This window comes from Epinephelus lanceolatus, chromosome 13 (assembly GCF_041903045.1).
Source record: "Epinephelus lanceolatus isolate andai-2023 chromosome 13, ASM4190304v1, whole genome shotgun sequence".
Taxonomy (NCBI): Eukaryota; Metazoa; Chordata; class Actinopteri; order Perciformes; family Serranidae; genus Epinephelus; species Epinephelus lanceolatus.
Genome location: NC_135746.1, coordinates 19,083,868 through 19,099,814, shown reverse-complemented (window position 1 = coordinate 19,099,814; position 15,947 = coordinate 19,083,868). Strand labels below are relative to the sequence as shown.

Sequence of the window (15,947 nt, the reverse complement as noted above, 5' to 3'; positions counted from 1 at the left end):
TAGATTTAAAATTGTAGTTCTCTACTTTGGCTATAGTATGCCGTATTTCTTAATATGGTTGTCTGCTCCAGGTACACTACTGCAAATGTTTTCATTATGTAGCCTACACTGTTACATAAAGCCACATGCTTATATCAGGGAAAGACGGTAATCTTGGTTACCAATATACAGTACAGGCCAAAAGTTTGGACACACCTTCTCATTCAATGCGTTTTCTTTATTTTCATGACAATTTACATTGTAGATTCTCACTGAAGGCATCAAAACTATGAATGAACACATCTGGAGTTATGTACTTAACAAAAAAAGGTGAAATAACTGAAAACATGTTTTATATTCTAGTTTCTTCAAAATAGCCACCCTTTGCTCTGATTACTGCTTTGCACACTCTTGGCATTCTCACGATGAGCTTCAAGAGGTAGTCACCTGAAATGGTTTCCACTTCACAGGTGTGCCTTATCAGGGTTAATTAGTGGAATTTCTTGCTTTATCAATGGGGTTGGGACCATCAGTTGTGTTGTGCAGAAGTCAGGTTAATACACAGCCGACAGCCCTATTGGACAACTGTTAAAATTCATATTATGGCAAGAACCAATCAGCTAACTAAAGAAAAACGAGTGGCCATCATTACTTTAAGAAATGAAGGTCAGTCAGTCCGGAAAATTGCAGACACTTTAAATGTGTCCCCAAGTGGAGTCGCAAAAACCATCAAGCGCTACAACCAAACTGGCACACATGAGGACCGACCCAGGAAAGGAAGACCAAGAGTCACCTCTGCTTCTGAGGATAAGTTCATCCGAGTCACCAGCCTCAGAAATGGCAAGTTAACAGCAGCTCAGATCAGAGACCAGATGAATGCCACACAGAGTTCTAGCAGCAGACCCATCTCTAGAACAACTGTTAAGAGGAGACTGCGCGAATCAGGCCTTCATGGTCAAACAGCTGCTAGGAAACCACTGCTAAGGAGAGGCAACAAGCAGAAGAGATTTGTTTGGGCCAAGAAACACAAGGAATGGACATTAGACCAGTGGAAATCTGTGCTTTGGTCTGATGAGTCTCAATTTGAGATCTTTGGTTCCAACCGCCGTGTCTTTGTGAGACGCAGAAAAGGTGAACGGATGGATTCCACATGCCTGGTTCCCACTGTGAAGCATGGAGGAGGAGGTGTGATGGTGTGGGGGTGTTTTGCTGGTGACACTGTTGGGGATTTATTCAAAATTGAAGGCACACTGAACCAGCATGGCTACCACAGCATCCTGCAGCGACATGCCATCCCATCCGGTTTGCGTTTAGTTGGACGATCATTTATTGTGGCTGTGTAAGGGCTATTTGACCAAGAAGGAGAGTGATGGAGTGCTGCGGCAGATGACCTGGCCTCCACAGTCACCGGACCTGAACCCAATCGAGATGGTTTGGGGTGAGCTGGACCGCAGAGTGAAGGCAAAGGGGCCAACATGTGCTAAACACCTCTGGGAACTCCTTCAAGACTGTTGGAAAACCATTTCAGGTGACTACCTCTTGAAGCTCATGGAGAGAATGCCAAGAGTGTGCAAAGCAGTAATCAGAGCAAAGGGTGGCTATTTTGAAGAAACTAGAATATAAAACATGTTTTCAGGTATTTCACCTTTTTTTGTTAAGTACATAACTCCACATGTGTTCATTCATAGTTTTGATGCCTTCAGTGAGAATCTACAATGTAAATAGTCATGAAAATAAAGAAAACGTGTTGAATGAGAAGGTGTCTCCAAACTTTTGGCCTGTACTGTATATTTCGCCCTAAATTCTGGCAGGTTGTGTTTAGAAGCTATAAACTGCAATTTTTCACCGTGGAACATGCTGCTATTCTCTTTGACAGTTATTCCCTCAGCTGCAATGATGGTGCAGAGATGCCAAGATGTGGAAGACCAGAAAATGCTGACCAGTCAGAGCACACTGGGCTTTTTGGGAGGGGGGATTAAAGAGACAGCGTTTTTTGAACATTAAAGCATGTAAACATGTTCTTGCATTGTGTACAGAAAATGAGCACAATAGAGCCCCTTTAAAAAAATCCACCTCAATGTACTTAATAGATATTGTGTTGTCATTTTGCTGCAAAAACCAAATTTGCTGTCTGACATGTTATTTTCTTTTCTATGTGTTTGTTTTAGCACCACCTAAAGCGCTTGCATGCTAACAGGAGGGAGGCAGAGCTTCTGGTGGCCCACTGCCGCCAGCTGCAGAAAGGGGAGGGGCTTAGTCAGTCCCTGCGGGAGCTGGAGGGAGCTTTCCGAGAAGTCGACCACAAATCAGCGGCAAAGGAGCACAACCTGCAGGTAGACTGAGCCTGGATTTTTCTCATATGTCAGTGTGCTAATGGTTGCACATGTGAGTTTCCGCACACGCTCCTGCAGTGATGATTGATTGGTCCATGTTAAAACTTAACCAGATATTGATTGTTATGTGGAATGTTAATTTTATTTGTATCTGTTGTCTTGGGAGCTGTGTACACACTTTTATCACTGTCCTTGGATTGATCAGAAAATCAACATGCCTCTACATGAAAATGTCTGGAGATGCCAGGAGTGCATAAGTTCATTTTCAAAGGGAAAATCACAGTAAAACATGTTAAATCAAAGCTTTAAAACATCAGGGGTAAATGGTAAAGGTCCTGGTGTCTATACTATGAGTGAATGAAAGTTAAAGATCCACTCTAGATGGACCCTATCACACCAGTATCAAATAATTACATATAGAGGGACTGATGATAAAAGATGAAGATAGACAGTGCATTTTGATGTTCCTTGTTATAATTTTGTGCAGTGATCTAGAGTTAAATTAAGACCAAAGACTATTTTGGTCTGGACTGTTTTGAATGATACGAAACACTACTGTACCCATCAACTCTGTGTTCACATGTAGTATTGCCTGTATGAAGCTCTACCCACTGACATTATTTTGCTGTTTCTATCATCTCAAGGCTACTCTGAGCTCCTGGCAGAGTTTTGAAGCAGAAAGAGAGGCAGTCTGGAGGTTTATCAGTAATACCAACAATGAGCTGCACAAAGAACTTATTTTCAACAGCCTGGATAGCCTGAAAACTGAACTGGAGCATAACAAGGTGTGTACATACAGCATGTGTGTGTGTTCTTGCATGTAGTGTGTTCTCTGTATTTGCTTATATGATACATTGATTTTTTTCTTGTCTGTAGGAGCTCCTCACAAAAGTTGAGGAGTATTCTGTGCGAGCAGAACTCCTCCTGGAGAAGGCAGCAGACATTCAGCTTGGTCCGAAGAATCAGACTCTTCTTCTACAGCAGGCTCAGTCCACTACAGAAGCAGTCACACAACTGCAAGACCACCTCAACAAGAAGTACGTCCCATCGTCATACTGTGACTTCCTTCGTACAAAATCATATTTTCAGGTTTGATGAGGAGAAATAAAGTGACGATGCCATTATTTACTATGCTAAACAGCATTCTTTGTCATTTATTTATAGCTTGTGAAGAGGACCTTCACTTTATGGAGACCTATTATGCTTTTCCTTCTTTTGTCTCATATACTGTGGATAAAGTTGCAATGTTGAATGTTATTATTACATGTGCCCAAAGTTTGAAATAATGAAGGAAACGTATGTAAAAGTAATTCCTGTGAGCAAAACCCTCAGGCTTCAGACCATTCTACATACCTTGTTTCCAATGGTTTTTTTCCACTTTTGAGACAAGCTGACATTAGCGCATGGATTTCTTTATATGGTCATCTGCTCCAGACATACTACTGAGACTTTATACATTACCTGACCTACACTGCTACATGAAGCTACTTGCTACCCTTGGGGAAACATGTAATCTTGGTTACTGATGTTGTTTCTGCTGGAACATGTCCGGTTGTGAAGATTTTGTTTTAGAGGCTTATTGTTAATTTTTCACAGTAGAAAGTACTGCTAAACTCTGTTACAGTCATTCCCTGGTTACAATGATGGTGCAGAGACACCAAGATACCGAAGAATTGGAAATGCTGACCAATCAGAGCAGACTGGGCTTTTTACGGGAGGAGGGCTTAAAAAGACAGGCACTAAAACAGTGTCTCAGATAGTGAGTAAATACAAGTGTTCCTGCAAAGACAGTTTAAGGAGAATTAAGTGTTTATTGAACATAAAATCACGTAAACATGTTCCAGTAGAAACCTAAAGTACAAGAATAAACCTCAGAAAGAGCATAATAAGTCCTCTTAAACAGCAAAATTGCAGATCTGTCATTGTAATGTTTGTACAGTGGGAAAGGGAAAGTCTGAAAAAAGTGAAGCACATTATTAGAGTAAGATAATATTTTACCAACGTGCTGTGACTGTCTGGGATTTGATCTTCTGTTTGCACTCATGTCAGTGTGGGCTTGTTTGTTCTCATCTCTACACCACATACAGATAGGCACACAGTTTATTTTTCAGAACAGTTCTCGTCTTATCTCATGTCTTCCAGTGTTGCCCAGCTGGAGATGATGTGCATGTGGTGGGAGCGTTTCAGCAGTGAATCAGAGATCTTCTCTCTGTGGATCAATGAGAAAGAGGCGGAGCTGGAGGCTGTCAACTCCACCTCCTCCTTAGATCCTCTGGACAAACACATCAGCACAGTGGAGGTCTGACATGTATCTGATTCTTTCTTAAAACTGCATTCTTTGCCGTGACTTTTATCCTGACCCCTCTTCCCAACTTATAGCAAGCGAGTGAACTCTAGTGGATAGAGCACAAATAGATGTCCAGATACACTATAAGCACCAGCAATTAGGAGGCCTGTTGAGCCCTGATCAAGCCAAGAAATGCTTGAAAGTAGGTTGGCAGTGCACGAAGCTTTGCAAAAATATAACCAGGGCAAGTGGTTTTTCAAACAAGCATCACACCGCTTAGCTTGTTCACTGATGTACAGAACAGGTCAGGATATCTTCATTGGGAAAAACTGAAACAATCTTATATTTGCAGGTTTGCATCTTGTCCAGTTAGGAAGAGCTGTGATACTGACTGCACAGTGTACAGCTGCATTTTTTTTTCCTTCAATCACCTTCTGATATTCACAAATAAATATGCACCATCCACACATTTTTTTAGGAGCTCCAAGTAAAATGAGTTCAAATTGCTGTCTGGCCTCGTGCCTATAGTGAACAGTATCAGCGTGGCCCGAGGGTTATTAAGATTAAGATGAAATAAGATTAAATTTTAATGTAACTCCAGGGGGAAATTGGGTCAGAGCTGCAGCAGAGACGAGCATATAGAAAATAAATTGATCATATTGAAGGAAATATAATCTTGGCTTGCCAGACCTCAGCCTTGTCAATCTCACGGAAGTCTAGAGAAAAAAATGTCTAAAAATATTTGGGATAACGGGACTTAAGAAGTCCTGCGGCAGCCATTTGATAAGTTGTGAGTTTGAAAACATTTGCCTCCAGAAACAGCACTGTCAGTTTTTTTTTCCTACACAATTTCTGTGCTTGAATTTTTCCACGAACGTGCAGCAACACAACTTTTCTCTATGATAGATAAAGGAGCTTGTAGTAGATAAAACATAACAATGTCTGTGTCAGGCCAATGAAGAAGCTAGAGAGAATCGACAGCGTGTTATCAAGTCTTATTCTGCTACTGCATTTTGTTCTGTCTTGTTTATTGTATTTTTTCCATCTCACACTTTTTCCTGATTAGCATTCCCCTGCTGTTGCATCCCTACAGGCTATGTCAGAGGATTTAGAAGAGAGAAGGGCAGCCCTTGCCCACATGGAGGCGGACTGTGAGGCCCTGTCGAGCTTTGTGACCCCTGGAGAGGCTGGACGTATCCGGGCACGACTTGCACAGATGAGGCGCTACTGGGAAGAGTTGAAGGGGAGGGTGGAGCAGCTGGGGGAACAGCTCAACCAGAGCGCCTCATACTGGCAGAGATACAATGATAACCTTGAACAGGTACTCGACAACAAAGAAACTGTAATTATGACTTTGCAGTGCCAGTGTGTTATATACATTTAACAATAAATGATTTTGAGATTTTTTTGGTCATTATCAGGTCAAGAAAGCAATGAGTGACCTTAAAGAGAAGCTGGACTGTCCAGTCACATACTGTTCATCATCATCTGAGACCTACAAAAGCCTCCAGGATCACATGGTAAAAATAAAACAAACACAAAGAGTGCCTATAGTCATATATCACTACTGTTATATGGAATTACTTGCATGAAATTTGATTTACTTTACTAGAACATTACTGAATCCTTAGAAATCTGGATGGTGTACCTTTTGTTTTTTTCATACCTACACTGTAAAATAACAGAAATCAACATTTTTTTTTCCTGATTATTTCTCAGGTTAAGCCTTAATTTAACTGATACTATAATCTGTAATTATTCACATCATTAGTTTATTTAACCTTTGTTTAACCAGAAGTAACAGACTTGTCAATTGTCCTGGCCAAGACCGGTAGCAGCACAAATAATACATAACAATTAAAAATGAAAACAAAAAACAACTTACAGGAATGATATCAAAATGATGAAGACATCAAAAAACATCCTTCAATCATTCAAAACATTACAGGCAAAATATGTCTGCTTCCAGGTAATTTAGAAACACTTTGAATGCATCCAGTGAGACCAGCTCCCCGAAGATTTAGGTAATTTTGCAACTGATTGTAAGCCAAGGGAGCAGCATACAGTACTCAAATACTTTTTTTCGGAATTCGGTATGGACTTAAGGAACTGTTAGCGTGAGTAAGCTCTGAGAGCAAACACTATTTGTAGGATATAGATCTAAGGTAAGGAGGAGGCAGACCAATAATAGCTTTATATGCCAGTGGTTGGGTTTACTGGTGGAAAAGGCAGACCGTCCAACCCAAGCATACAGAAAGCAATGGTGAGAAAGGGCTTTGATATATGTAGTAAATCTCAGTGGTCTGTGGTAGACAGTATCCAGCGTGTGTAGGAATTGTAATGATGCATGCACGCATGTAACATCACCATAGTCCAGCACAGACATGAGGGCAGCTGCAATTGGCGACCTCTGGCTCACCTGATAGAGCGTGTGCCTCATGTAGGCTGAGTCCTTGGCAGCAGCATGGGTCAGAAACCGACCCCCGGCCCTTTGCTGCATGTCATCCCCTCTTACTCTATGCCCTTTCCTGTCACTCTCCAGCTGTCTATAATAAAGGCAATAAAAGACCCTCTAAAAAAAGATGGTGGCAACCAGTCTCCCTTTGGCCTTGAAAGAAAAGCAAGACTCATTTCTAAAATTTAAAAAAAAAAAAAAAATACAATTTCAACTTCAGTTATTTTCACTAGCTGCTGAATTGAATGAAAAACAGTTATGTTGTTAGCAGGATTTATGTGCAGGAATTGACTTTGTAGCCATTGTGGTTTAACATCCTCTGCGGAGCTGATGACAAGTACATCTCTGTTTCCTCCAGGAGGTCTGCCAGGCTGTTGAGCAGCTGAACCCCAGGCTGATGACTTTGTGTTCAGCCATGAAGAGGCTTGGAGAGGGCAGCCAGCTGGAGGAAGAGGTGGCTAACCTCCAGAGGCAACAGGGAGAGTTTATGGGAAAGGCAACAGAAAAGCAATCAACATTAGAGAGCCTTCTAGCACTGTGGCAAAGGTAAAGTCAACAGCAATGTGTGTCTATGCTTGTGAATTGCTTTTGAAAAATTAGGGCATCTGCGAAAAAAACTATGGTGAAAAAATAATACTGCAGATGTACATTTGTTTGAAGAGCATCATCAGTCCGTGTTAAGCTCATGTAACTGGTACTCCAGCTTTGCTCAGCAAAATTCTGAATGTTTTACCATCGAATAACCAGATGAGCCATCCTTTCCAGCTTTTAAGACAATAACACATAGATAGATTATAGACAGATTTAGTGTTGAAGGATTTAAAAAAAGATATTGTGATATCTTTTGCAATCAGTTAGAGTGATAATTTTACATCATTATTCTAACTTTTCATTGAAAATACATATTAATATGGTATTGGTATGATGTTTGCTGGGATCTGTACCAAACAAAAATGTTTCCCAAGTCTAGAATATGATGTATAGGCCAGGGTATCTCTGCAGTATGTCAATATTTAATTTAGAGTAGTAATTTGACACACATTTCACTCTTAATAAATGTTGTGCCTCTTGCGATTTGAAAAATGTAGTTTGCCATATTGTGATTTTGATAAACTTTGTTCAGCTGTACACAGAATCACAAAGAAAGTCACAGATGTCTCCACTGTTTGAAATTCCTCTGTTTAGTTGTCTTGAGTTTACCTGAGATTATATTCAGGATGTGTTGCGATTCTTGTGATGCCTTGCTGGGCTGACAGCATTTTTCTGTACCTGGTGTGTGTGTGTGTGTGTGTGTGTGTGTGTCTTAGACCTAGACGAGGTGTATTAGAATATTTCTTGTCATATCAAACATTTTTGAGCACAAACTGCTGAAAAAGGACTTCATTTACTATGCTGTACTGTGTGTTTTTTTTGCTGACTCTATTTCCCATCAATTCAGGTCCCTGCTCACACACATATCTTATTCTGATTGTATAAACATTGCAATTTCCCCTTTTATTGTGCATGTACTCTTTCGTCTGAATCCTTCTGTCTGTGCTAATTTCCTCTTTTATTCCCTGAATCATTCCCTCATCTTAGTGTGATGTAGAGGAGTGAGATCTTGTCTTTGACTCAATCGGTCTGTCCCCCAGTCAGCCATCGCCTTTCTATTCTAATAATACGCTCTTCTTATCGCTTTCTTTGATCACACAATAGACTTGGACAATAGACTGCAGCGATTGTTTTTCACTCTTCTGTATAAGGCACATGCAAGCTGTTTAAATTGTTAAAGCGCTGGTGCTTGTTTTATTGCATTTATCCAGTTAGCTTTTTGCTGAGTTTCTGTGTGTCTCTGTGCGTGGTTGTGTTTCTCTGCAGTCGGTCTTCTCCCCTGCCGGTGTATGTATGAGGGATTACTTACAGCAGTTGGTGCTCTGGCGAGATATGGTTGCCCCATTATGACCCTGTCACTGATACCAAGGCATGGTCGGATAATAAAAAAAAACACAGCCTGTGTCACTGTGTGTGTATACTTTAAGATCAGAGGTTGCTGCTATCAGTCTTTTCTTAGATCAGTATTCTATTCATTTTTCAGAATAGTGCTGCATAAATTGTATATTTCATTTGAATATATTTTTCTTTGTTGCCACCTTTGTTTCTGCAGATTTGAAAAGGAGAGCTCATCCATGAAAAGCTGGCTGAACAGATGTGAGTCTGTTTGCTGTCCAGACACCGACCTGCTTTCTGCAGACAAAGTAAAGCTCAGAAATGAACTGCTAAACGTTCAGGTAAATCATTTCCATTTGCATCTTGATTTTTTTTCCTTAATGTAAAGGAAAATATGCATATTTTTGCCTCATCTACATATTGTGTTGTCAGCTATTCTGTATTCCATCATTTTTAAACACTTATTCTGCCATCCAGGAAATGCAGGGTGAGACGACATCCTACGAAGTTCTTCTGCAGGGTCTTGTGAATCTCGCACTGTGTCTGTACCCCACAGCGCCTGAAACTCGTATCCAAGAGATCAGCAATGATCTCACACGACTGGAGGAAAGATGCACTTCTATGAAGAACAGCATATCACACAGGCAATTCTCGTTTTACATACAGTATCATAAAGATTATACAAATTTATCTGTTTTTCAAAAAAACGTAGTAGCATAAAAATATATATACTTCACCTCCCAAATAACCAGAAATCAGTTGCTCACCCTGTGTTACATCTAATTTGTAAAAGAAAACTGTTTTTCTGGCAGCAATAGTAGCAATAATCACTGTCATACCCTCAATCTAATCTGCCTTCCACTGCTCTTTTAGGCTTGAGCTGCTGGAGTCGCAGTTGTCACAGCTGGAGCAGTTTGATCAGGCACTATTGACTCTGACCCAAAGGAGTGAGAACTTCCTGTCTGGCTTGAGAAGCTCTTCCCAGGTTAATATTGCTGATGTTGAGGCTGCAATTAGTAAACTGAAGGTGAGAAATCAATACGTGGCTGTCAAAAACAATGTCCTTTATAGGTTCTGTATATTGGAGCAGTAACAGTAAACAAGTTTATATTGATTGCTGTAGGAGCTGATATAAATTTGTCTAATTGAACCATCTTGTTGCAGACACATGAGGAGCAACTACAAGCACATGCATCATTGAGAGAGACTCTTGAGCAAAGAGAGTCCTCCCTGCTTCGCTGCTCCACCTTGGAGGCCCAGCAGCAGCTCCAGGGCTGGAGAGAGGACTGCCTACAGCCACTCATTGAGTCCCAGCGTCTCCTGCTCCTCCGTAAAGAGTGCCTGACAGCATTAAAAGCCTTTCTGGAGAAGAATGGAGCAGCAGGTAGGGCTGTGCGGAGCCTTCATGAGGCGGTGGAGGGCAGGGGGAGCTGGGACCGCTCCAAAGCTGAAGAGCTGCACCGTGGAATAGGGGAAGTGGCTAAAGACGTGGCCAAGCTTGAAGCTGAGGCACTGGGGTTGGATGGGCAGCTAAGCAAGGCACACCTTCACCTGAGCGGCGCAGAGTGGCGGGGCTCCAAAGATGTCAGCCATCTTCAGGGAAGAACATCCTGCAGGGGACAGGTGGTGGCCCTCATGATGGCCCTAGAGGAGGTGCAGAGGGGCGTCGGATGGAGGCAGAGTGAAGCAGATGCTTTAGGGGCATTATGGAGCTCCTTCAGGGAGAGGAGGGAGGAGGTGATGGAGAATTTGAAGAAACTGGAGAATGAAGCAAGGCAAGAGGGGGCCAGAGAGAGCTCTGTACAGGCTTTTCAAAACAGGTAATCAAAACACCCCCAGATATATTGTGGTATTATATTTAACATTAGCAGAGTTTGTATCAGCTGATACTGAATAAACTGTATGGCATCAGTCCAAACTATTGATATGTATTGATAAACAGTACCTGCAGTTTGACATCTCTATCCAAACACCTATGTTCATTCTGTAACAGCTTTTTGTTCTTAGATAAATTGTTCAATCCTGTGAGCTTTTCATTCACAGACCTGCTATAAGCCAAACTCTGAGAGTATACCGTATGTGAATGAAGCCAAAATATAGATCTGAATTCTCTAATTTGTTGAAACCGAAAAATTTGATATATTATGTCGGAATCCAGGTAGTAATCCCCATTGTTTTCTTCTCCCAGGCTGCGTTTTTTCGTCCAGCTGGAGGATGAGCTCCAGTCCCTGCAGCATTCCCAGCGGTGGTTAGAGGAGAAGGGAAGCCAGCTGGCCCAGCGAGACAGTGAGCTGGCTGGGGAGGCTCTCAGAGAGGTAGCACTGGTGAAGACAGCCTGGGAGAACGTGAGGACTCTGATCACTAACGGGTAAAGATGGGGGGCAACAGAGAGGGATTCTGACTCAGTCATTTCATATATTTGTTTTTGGTCCTACTGTGCAGAGGCAGAAAGTTACACTGAGACAGAAGGAGAGTTTTTTAAACAGCAGTTGCAGAGTCTGTTATATTTTCATCATTTAATATCCAGTGCCAAGTGATGTGCCAAGTAATAGTCTTGACCTTTCTCTTCTCTTTTGTCATACAGTCAGGAACAGAGTGGGGTTGTGGTAGATCTTCTCCGCCAGTTCCACCACCTGAAGTCAATCCTCACTGCTGTTGTGGAGAACGCTGAGGCTGTTGCTCACAATCTGCCTGACCACAACCACAACGCTCAGGAGGCCAAAAGGACTTTTACTCGAGTCAGTGCTTTTTTCATTTTCTCAGAAAATTATTAAGTGTTGAGTTTTCTGCATTTTCTTTTCACATGATGCATTTGGTAGACCAACATTTCTAGCTATGATTCATGCATCAAAACATGTCTCATAGTCCACTGAGCTATGTCAGGACCAAGCTTTGCAGAAGTGTTAAAACCTGCAGTTCATCTCATGGTCACTTGAGGCTGGCTCCAAAAGCGAGTCAGTCCCCATGTTAAAATGCCCAACTTTACAGCAGAAATAAACATCTGTACAGCCTGGTACAAAAGAATTTTATTATTTTTTCTAATTTTCCCACTAAATGACAACTGAAGCCTATGAGGGGTGAATTTAAATGTTGTTATTGCATAAAGTTATGCATAATTAAGGGCATTGTGGCTTTAATGACACATGGGTGTTGTTTGTTGACAAGTCAGGAGCATGGCATCAACATTGGTTAGGTAATGTAACCATGGCGTATCCCAGAATCACAGCATATAGGCACAGCCTTAGCTGTTGCTTTTCTAGTATGTTTTAACTTCATGAAAGTTAATTGTAACAATTTGGTTGTCTAAATAATATCCTGTTAAGCGACTAGTTACTAATAGAGCCGCTAAGGACTCGGATATATAGTTTTTCATGTTAGTACATCTTGTTATAATGGTTTTAAGCCTTTTTTTTCCTAGCGTAAATTAGCATTAGCATTAGCACAGTCAACCATAGCCGTATATACACAGTGCTAACTTAGCTAGCAGCTGCCAGTGGGATTAGCTCCTTTAATCTAAATGTGGTCGTCTTTGGTTCCAAAAATCCAAGATGATGACAGCCAAAATGCCAGACTCAAGGCAAAAATGGGAGTCCACAAACCAATAGGTGAGGCCATGATGGTAACGTCCATAATTTTATACAGTTTATGCTCAGGACAGAACATCCGATAGTACTTTGAATTACAGCTCGTAATTGGGTAGTAGTCTGATAATAAAGAGATAGCCATTAAGTCATCCCATGTAATAACTTATGTAAATCAAGTCAAGTCATCCCATGTAATAACCAGGTAATAGTCTGGTATTAACAGTGGATATTTATGGGTGATATTAGACTGAAATATATGTAACAGGGTAATAATAAGGGCCAAAATCGATAGAAAGGGAGATAGAAATTACATTAATGGGGTAATGACCAGATAATAATGAGGTAATAGAGGTTGATATTTTTAACAATATCATAGGCCACTATCAGCGCAACACCTTCAAAATGATTTGACAATTCTCAGAAGTCAAAATTGGTGATTATCATAATATAATGCAGAAATTCATCCTTCCTTATGTATGAAGCATTCTCTTTTATTTCAAGGTAATACTGTACAAAAATACTACTGTGATTTTATTACCTGGCAACGGTTGTGGTAGTTTCTAATGATCATTAATCAGGCCTGCAAAATGGGAAATGCTCAACTACCTGTTTCATGCAGCCCTGATTCATGGTTATTATACAGAAACTACCATAATTATAATGTAAGTGCTATGGAATATCCATTGTCCAAATTATTGTATAAGTTGATTATATCTTTCCTGATAAATCAAAGTTAATGATTCATAGCTTTCAAAGCAGCAAAAATTTTTCCTTTCTTTAAATCATTGCGCGTTATTCTTCAGTTATTGATTTATAGGTATCAGACTGCAGTGTGCATGACTTTCCCTGCATATCAGTCAGTGAGCTGAACTCTCAGAAATTATATTGCACCTCAGCAACAAACCCCCTCCTGTTTGCACAGTATCTCTCCCTCTAGTGGCGGTCTGTTGTCATTCCTTCTGCACTCTCCTCTGTCCCTCTAGCATGACACTGTCCAAGCTGAGCTGAGAGAAAAACAGGATGACATGGACCAGCTCATCAGCACAGTGGAGGACCTGCAGAGAGAGCTGGAGAAGGTTCCCAACTCTGATGCAAGCTCCGTCCAGAGAGACATGGAGACGTTAAGAGACCAGTGGCTGGAGGTGAGTGGTTCTTGATAACACATGCTGTACAGTGCGTCTGTTTTGGTAAAGAGGTCTTGACAGCTGAAATCCCTGAGTTTTTTCTGGGTTTTGTGATATTAATGAGTTATCCTCATCCTGACACGTGGCACTCCATGAATTCTGTCTGGAGCTCAAACATGGTAATGACTATTCAGGGTATGAGGAGATTTGTGGTGTTGTTTTATGTGACTGTTGGAAAAAAAAATCAATTATGACTTCCACATTACGGCTCTGCCAAACACTTTGCACTGCTCTTCTTTTAATGATATTTATTTATGTTTTTCCCTTTTTCCATTTTCTGCTCTTGAGGGATTTAGTTGGCTGCTCAGCTGTCACAAATTAGACAGAAATATAAACAAGTCTAGACACGTTATCTGCCTTTCTGTCTCTCCCTCTCACACACTTTTCATCCCCACATCTGTCAAACCAATTAAGTCTTGTTTTCCCTCCATCTCCCGGTAAAGTATACCGTCCCTTGTTACGGGGAGAGAAAACTAAACACAAAGAGGGAGAGAGTTCCTACCTCTCTTGTTGATTGAGATGTATTCTGCTCAGTACTCAGATAGACTCCTGGTGTCTTATCCTTCAGGTCTCAGAGAGAATACAAACCAACACAGAGAGACTGGGCTACTGTGTAGCGCTGTGGGACGACCTCAAGTCAATGGAGCAGGACATTAACCAATGGGCGGCCAACTCCATCGCTGATCTCACCGACAGTGTTAGTAATCTCAGTGATAAAGAGCAGACAGAGGCCCATCTTGCCACGTTTCAGGTCAGTGCACGCTGAATAGTCTGTATGAAAGAGTGTTTGAATGATGATGATGGTGTAATATTCAGAGTGAGTTCATAGCAGGTCCCATTTAATTGAAATGTCTAGCACTTTGATCTACAGGCTGACGTTGAGAAGAGGGAGCAGAGACTGGACGCCCTGCAGGAGAGAGTGACAGAGCTGAAGGAGCGAGCCAAGCTGCAGGAAACCCCGTTACAAATGCAGGTGAATATGGTGATGGGAAAAACATTTTGGAGGATTTTGCTAATACTCCAGTTTTAGGTCTATTTCGGTCTCAAGTAAATTGCTGCATAGATGTAAGTGTGCAGAAATCTCTTCCACCAGTTTGGACTTAATGATGTTTCCAGCACCTTTCCAAGACTAAGCTGGGTGGAACGGTGGTTGTCCGACACCGCTGAAATTACCATTGCAAAATAATATTTTTCCTATTGTCCTAGGGGTTAAAAATGCTAATACAAAACTCTGATGCTGCAAAAATAAAACTACAAAGACCGACATACTTAAAATTAACAAGGAATTTTGCTTGTATGATCTTGCTAAATGTCTTTATTGAACCAGGTCCTGGAGTCAGACCTGAGGAAGAAAATGGCCCATGCACAGGAGGTGTACAACCAGGCCAAACACACTCTGACCTACTTCAGTTTCCAGAAGCAGCGACTGGAGGACCTCATGTCCCAGATGGCCGAGCGGCTGGTGGCAGTTGAGGGTTCGCTATCTGACCTCACTGAAGCTACTTCTCCTGAAGACATTGGCACAGTGAAGGTATGACACTCTCATTTCCTTAAAGATAATGCAAGAACACAACAGTTCAAGACCTAAATATATTATGCAGAAAAATTATAGTCACTCTGCAAGTAACCACATAGTCTTTCTCTACCTATCACTATTTCTATTGTTATCTCTGTTGCTTCATACTACCAAACATGCACTATACTGTATGATATGAGAAGATACAATATTTGACCAGTGATGCCTTAATTATTTAAACAACTGCCCACATAACCATCACTAGTTAAGATGAGGCAAGTTTATTTGTATAGCACCTTTCAAACACAGAGGCATTTAAAAGTATTTAAAAGGGATAATTCACCCCCAAATACATATTTTTCCTCCTACCTGCAGTGCTATTAATCAGTCTAGATTGTTTTGGTGTGAGTTGGTAAGTGTTGGAGATATTGGCTGTAGATATGTTGACTTCTCTCCAGTATAAAGGAACTAGATAGCACTCAGCGTTTGGTGCGCCAAGCGCCAAAGAAAATACATCTGAAAAACTCAACAGCAATGTCTCTCAAGAAACTATGACCCAGTTACTCAAGATAATCCACAGACCTTTACTGTGAGGAGTTTCATGTAGGAACTATTTTCTTTGTACTGAACTACACCTGCCAACCATATCACTGTGGAGAAGGAAGCGTACATCCTTTAAGCCC

The 15,947-nt window shown here is 41.2% G+C and overlaps 1 protein-coding gene across 5 annotated transcripts in view; it reads left to right on the top strand.

The window, feature by feature from the left end:
* Positions 1-15,947, top strand: part of syne1a (spectrin repeat containing, nuclear envelope 1a) — a 181,486-nt gene that overhangs the window by 52,396 nt on the left and 113,143 nt on the right. For all 5 annotated transcript variants that reach the window (XM_033649057.2, XM_078173825.1, XM_078173827.1 and 2 more), the window contains exons 29-45: positions 2,148-2,312; positions 2,957-3,097; positions 3,189-3,349; positions 4,455-4,611; positions 5,693-5,920; positions 6,021-6,119; positions 7,413-7,600; positions 9,198-9,321; positions 9,458-9,624; positions 9,854-10,007; positions 10,145-10,800; positions 11,169-11,348; positions 11,565-11,718; positions 13,548-13,706; positions 14,317-14,499; positions 14,620-14,721; positions 15,076-15,279. In XM_033649057.2, coding sequence (XP_033504948.2) covers positions 2,148-2,312; positions 2,957-3,097; positions 3,189-3,349; positions 4,455-4,611; positions 5,693-5,920; positions 6,021-6,119; positions 7,413-7,600; positions 9,198-9,321; positions 9,458-9,624; positions 9,854-10,007; positions 10,145-10,800; positions 11,169-11,348; positions 11,565-11,718; positions 13,548-13,706; positions 14,317-14,499; positions 14,620-14,721; positions 15,076-15,279 — 3,222 coding nt within the window. The remainder of the gene's footprint in view (positions 1-2,147; positions 2,313-2,956; positions 3,098-3,188; positions 3,350-4,454; positions 4,612-5,692; positions 5,921-6,020; positions 6,120-7,412; positions 7,601-9,197; positions 9,322-9,457; positions 9,625-9,853; positions 10,008-10,144; positions 10,801-11,168; positions 11,349-11,564; positions 11,719-13,547; positions 13,707-14,316; positions 14,500-14,619; positions 14,722-15,075; positions 15,280-15,947) is intronic.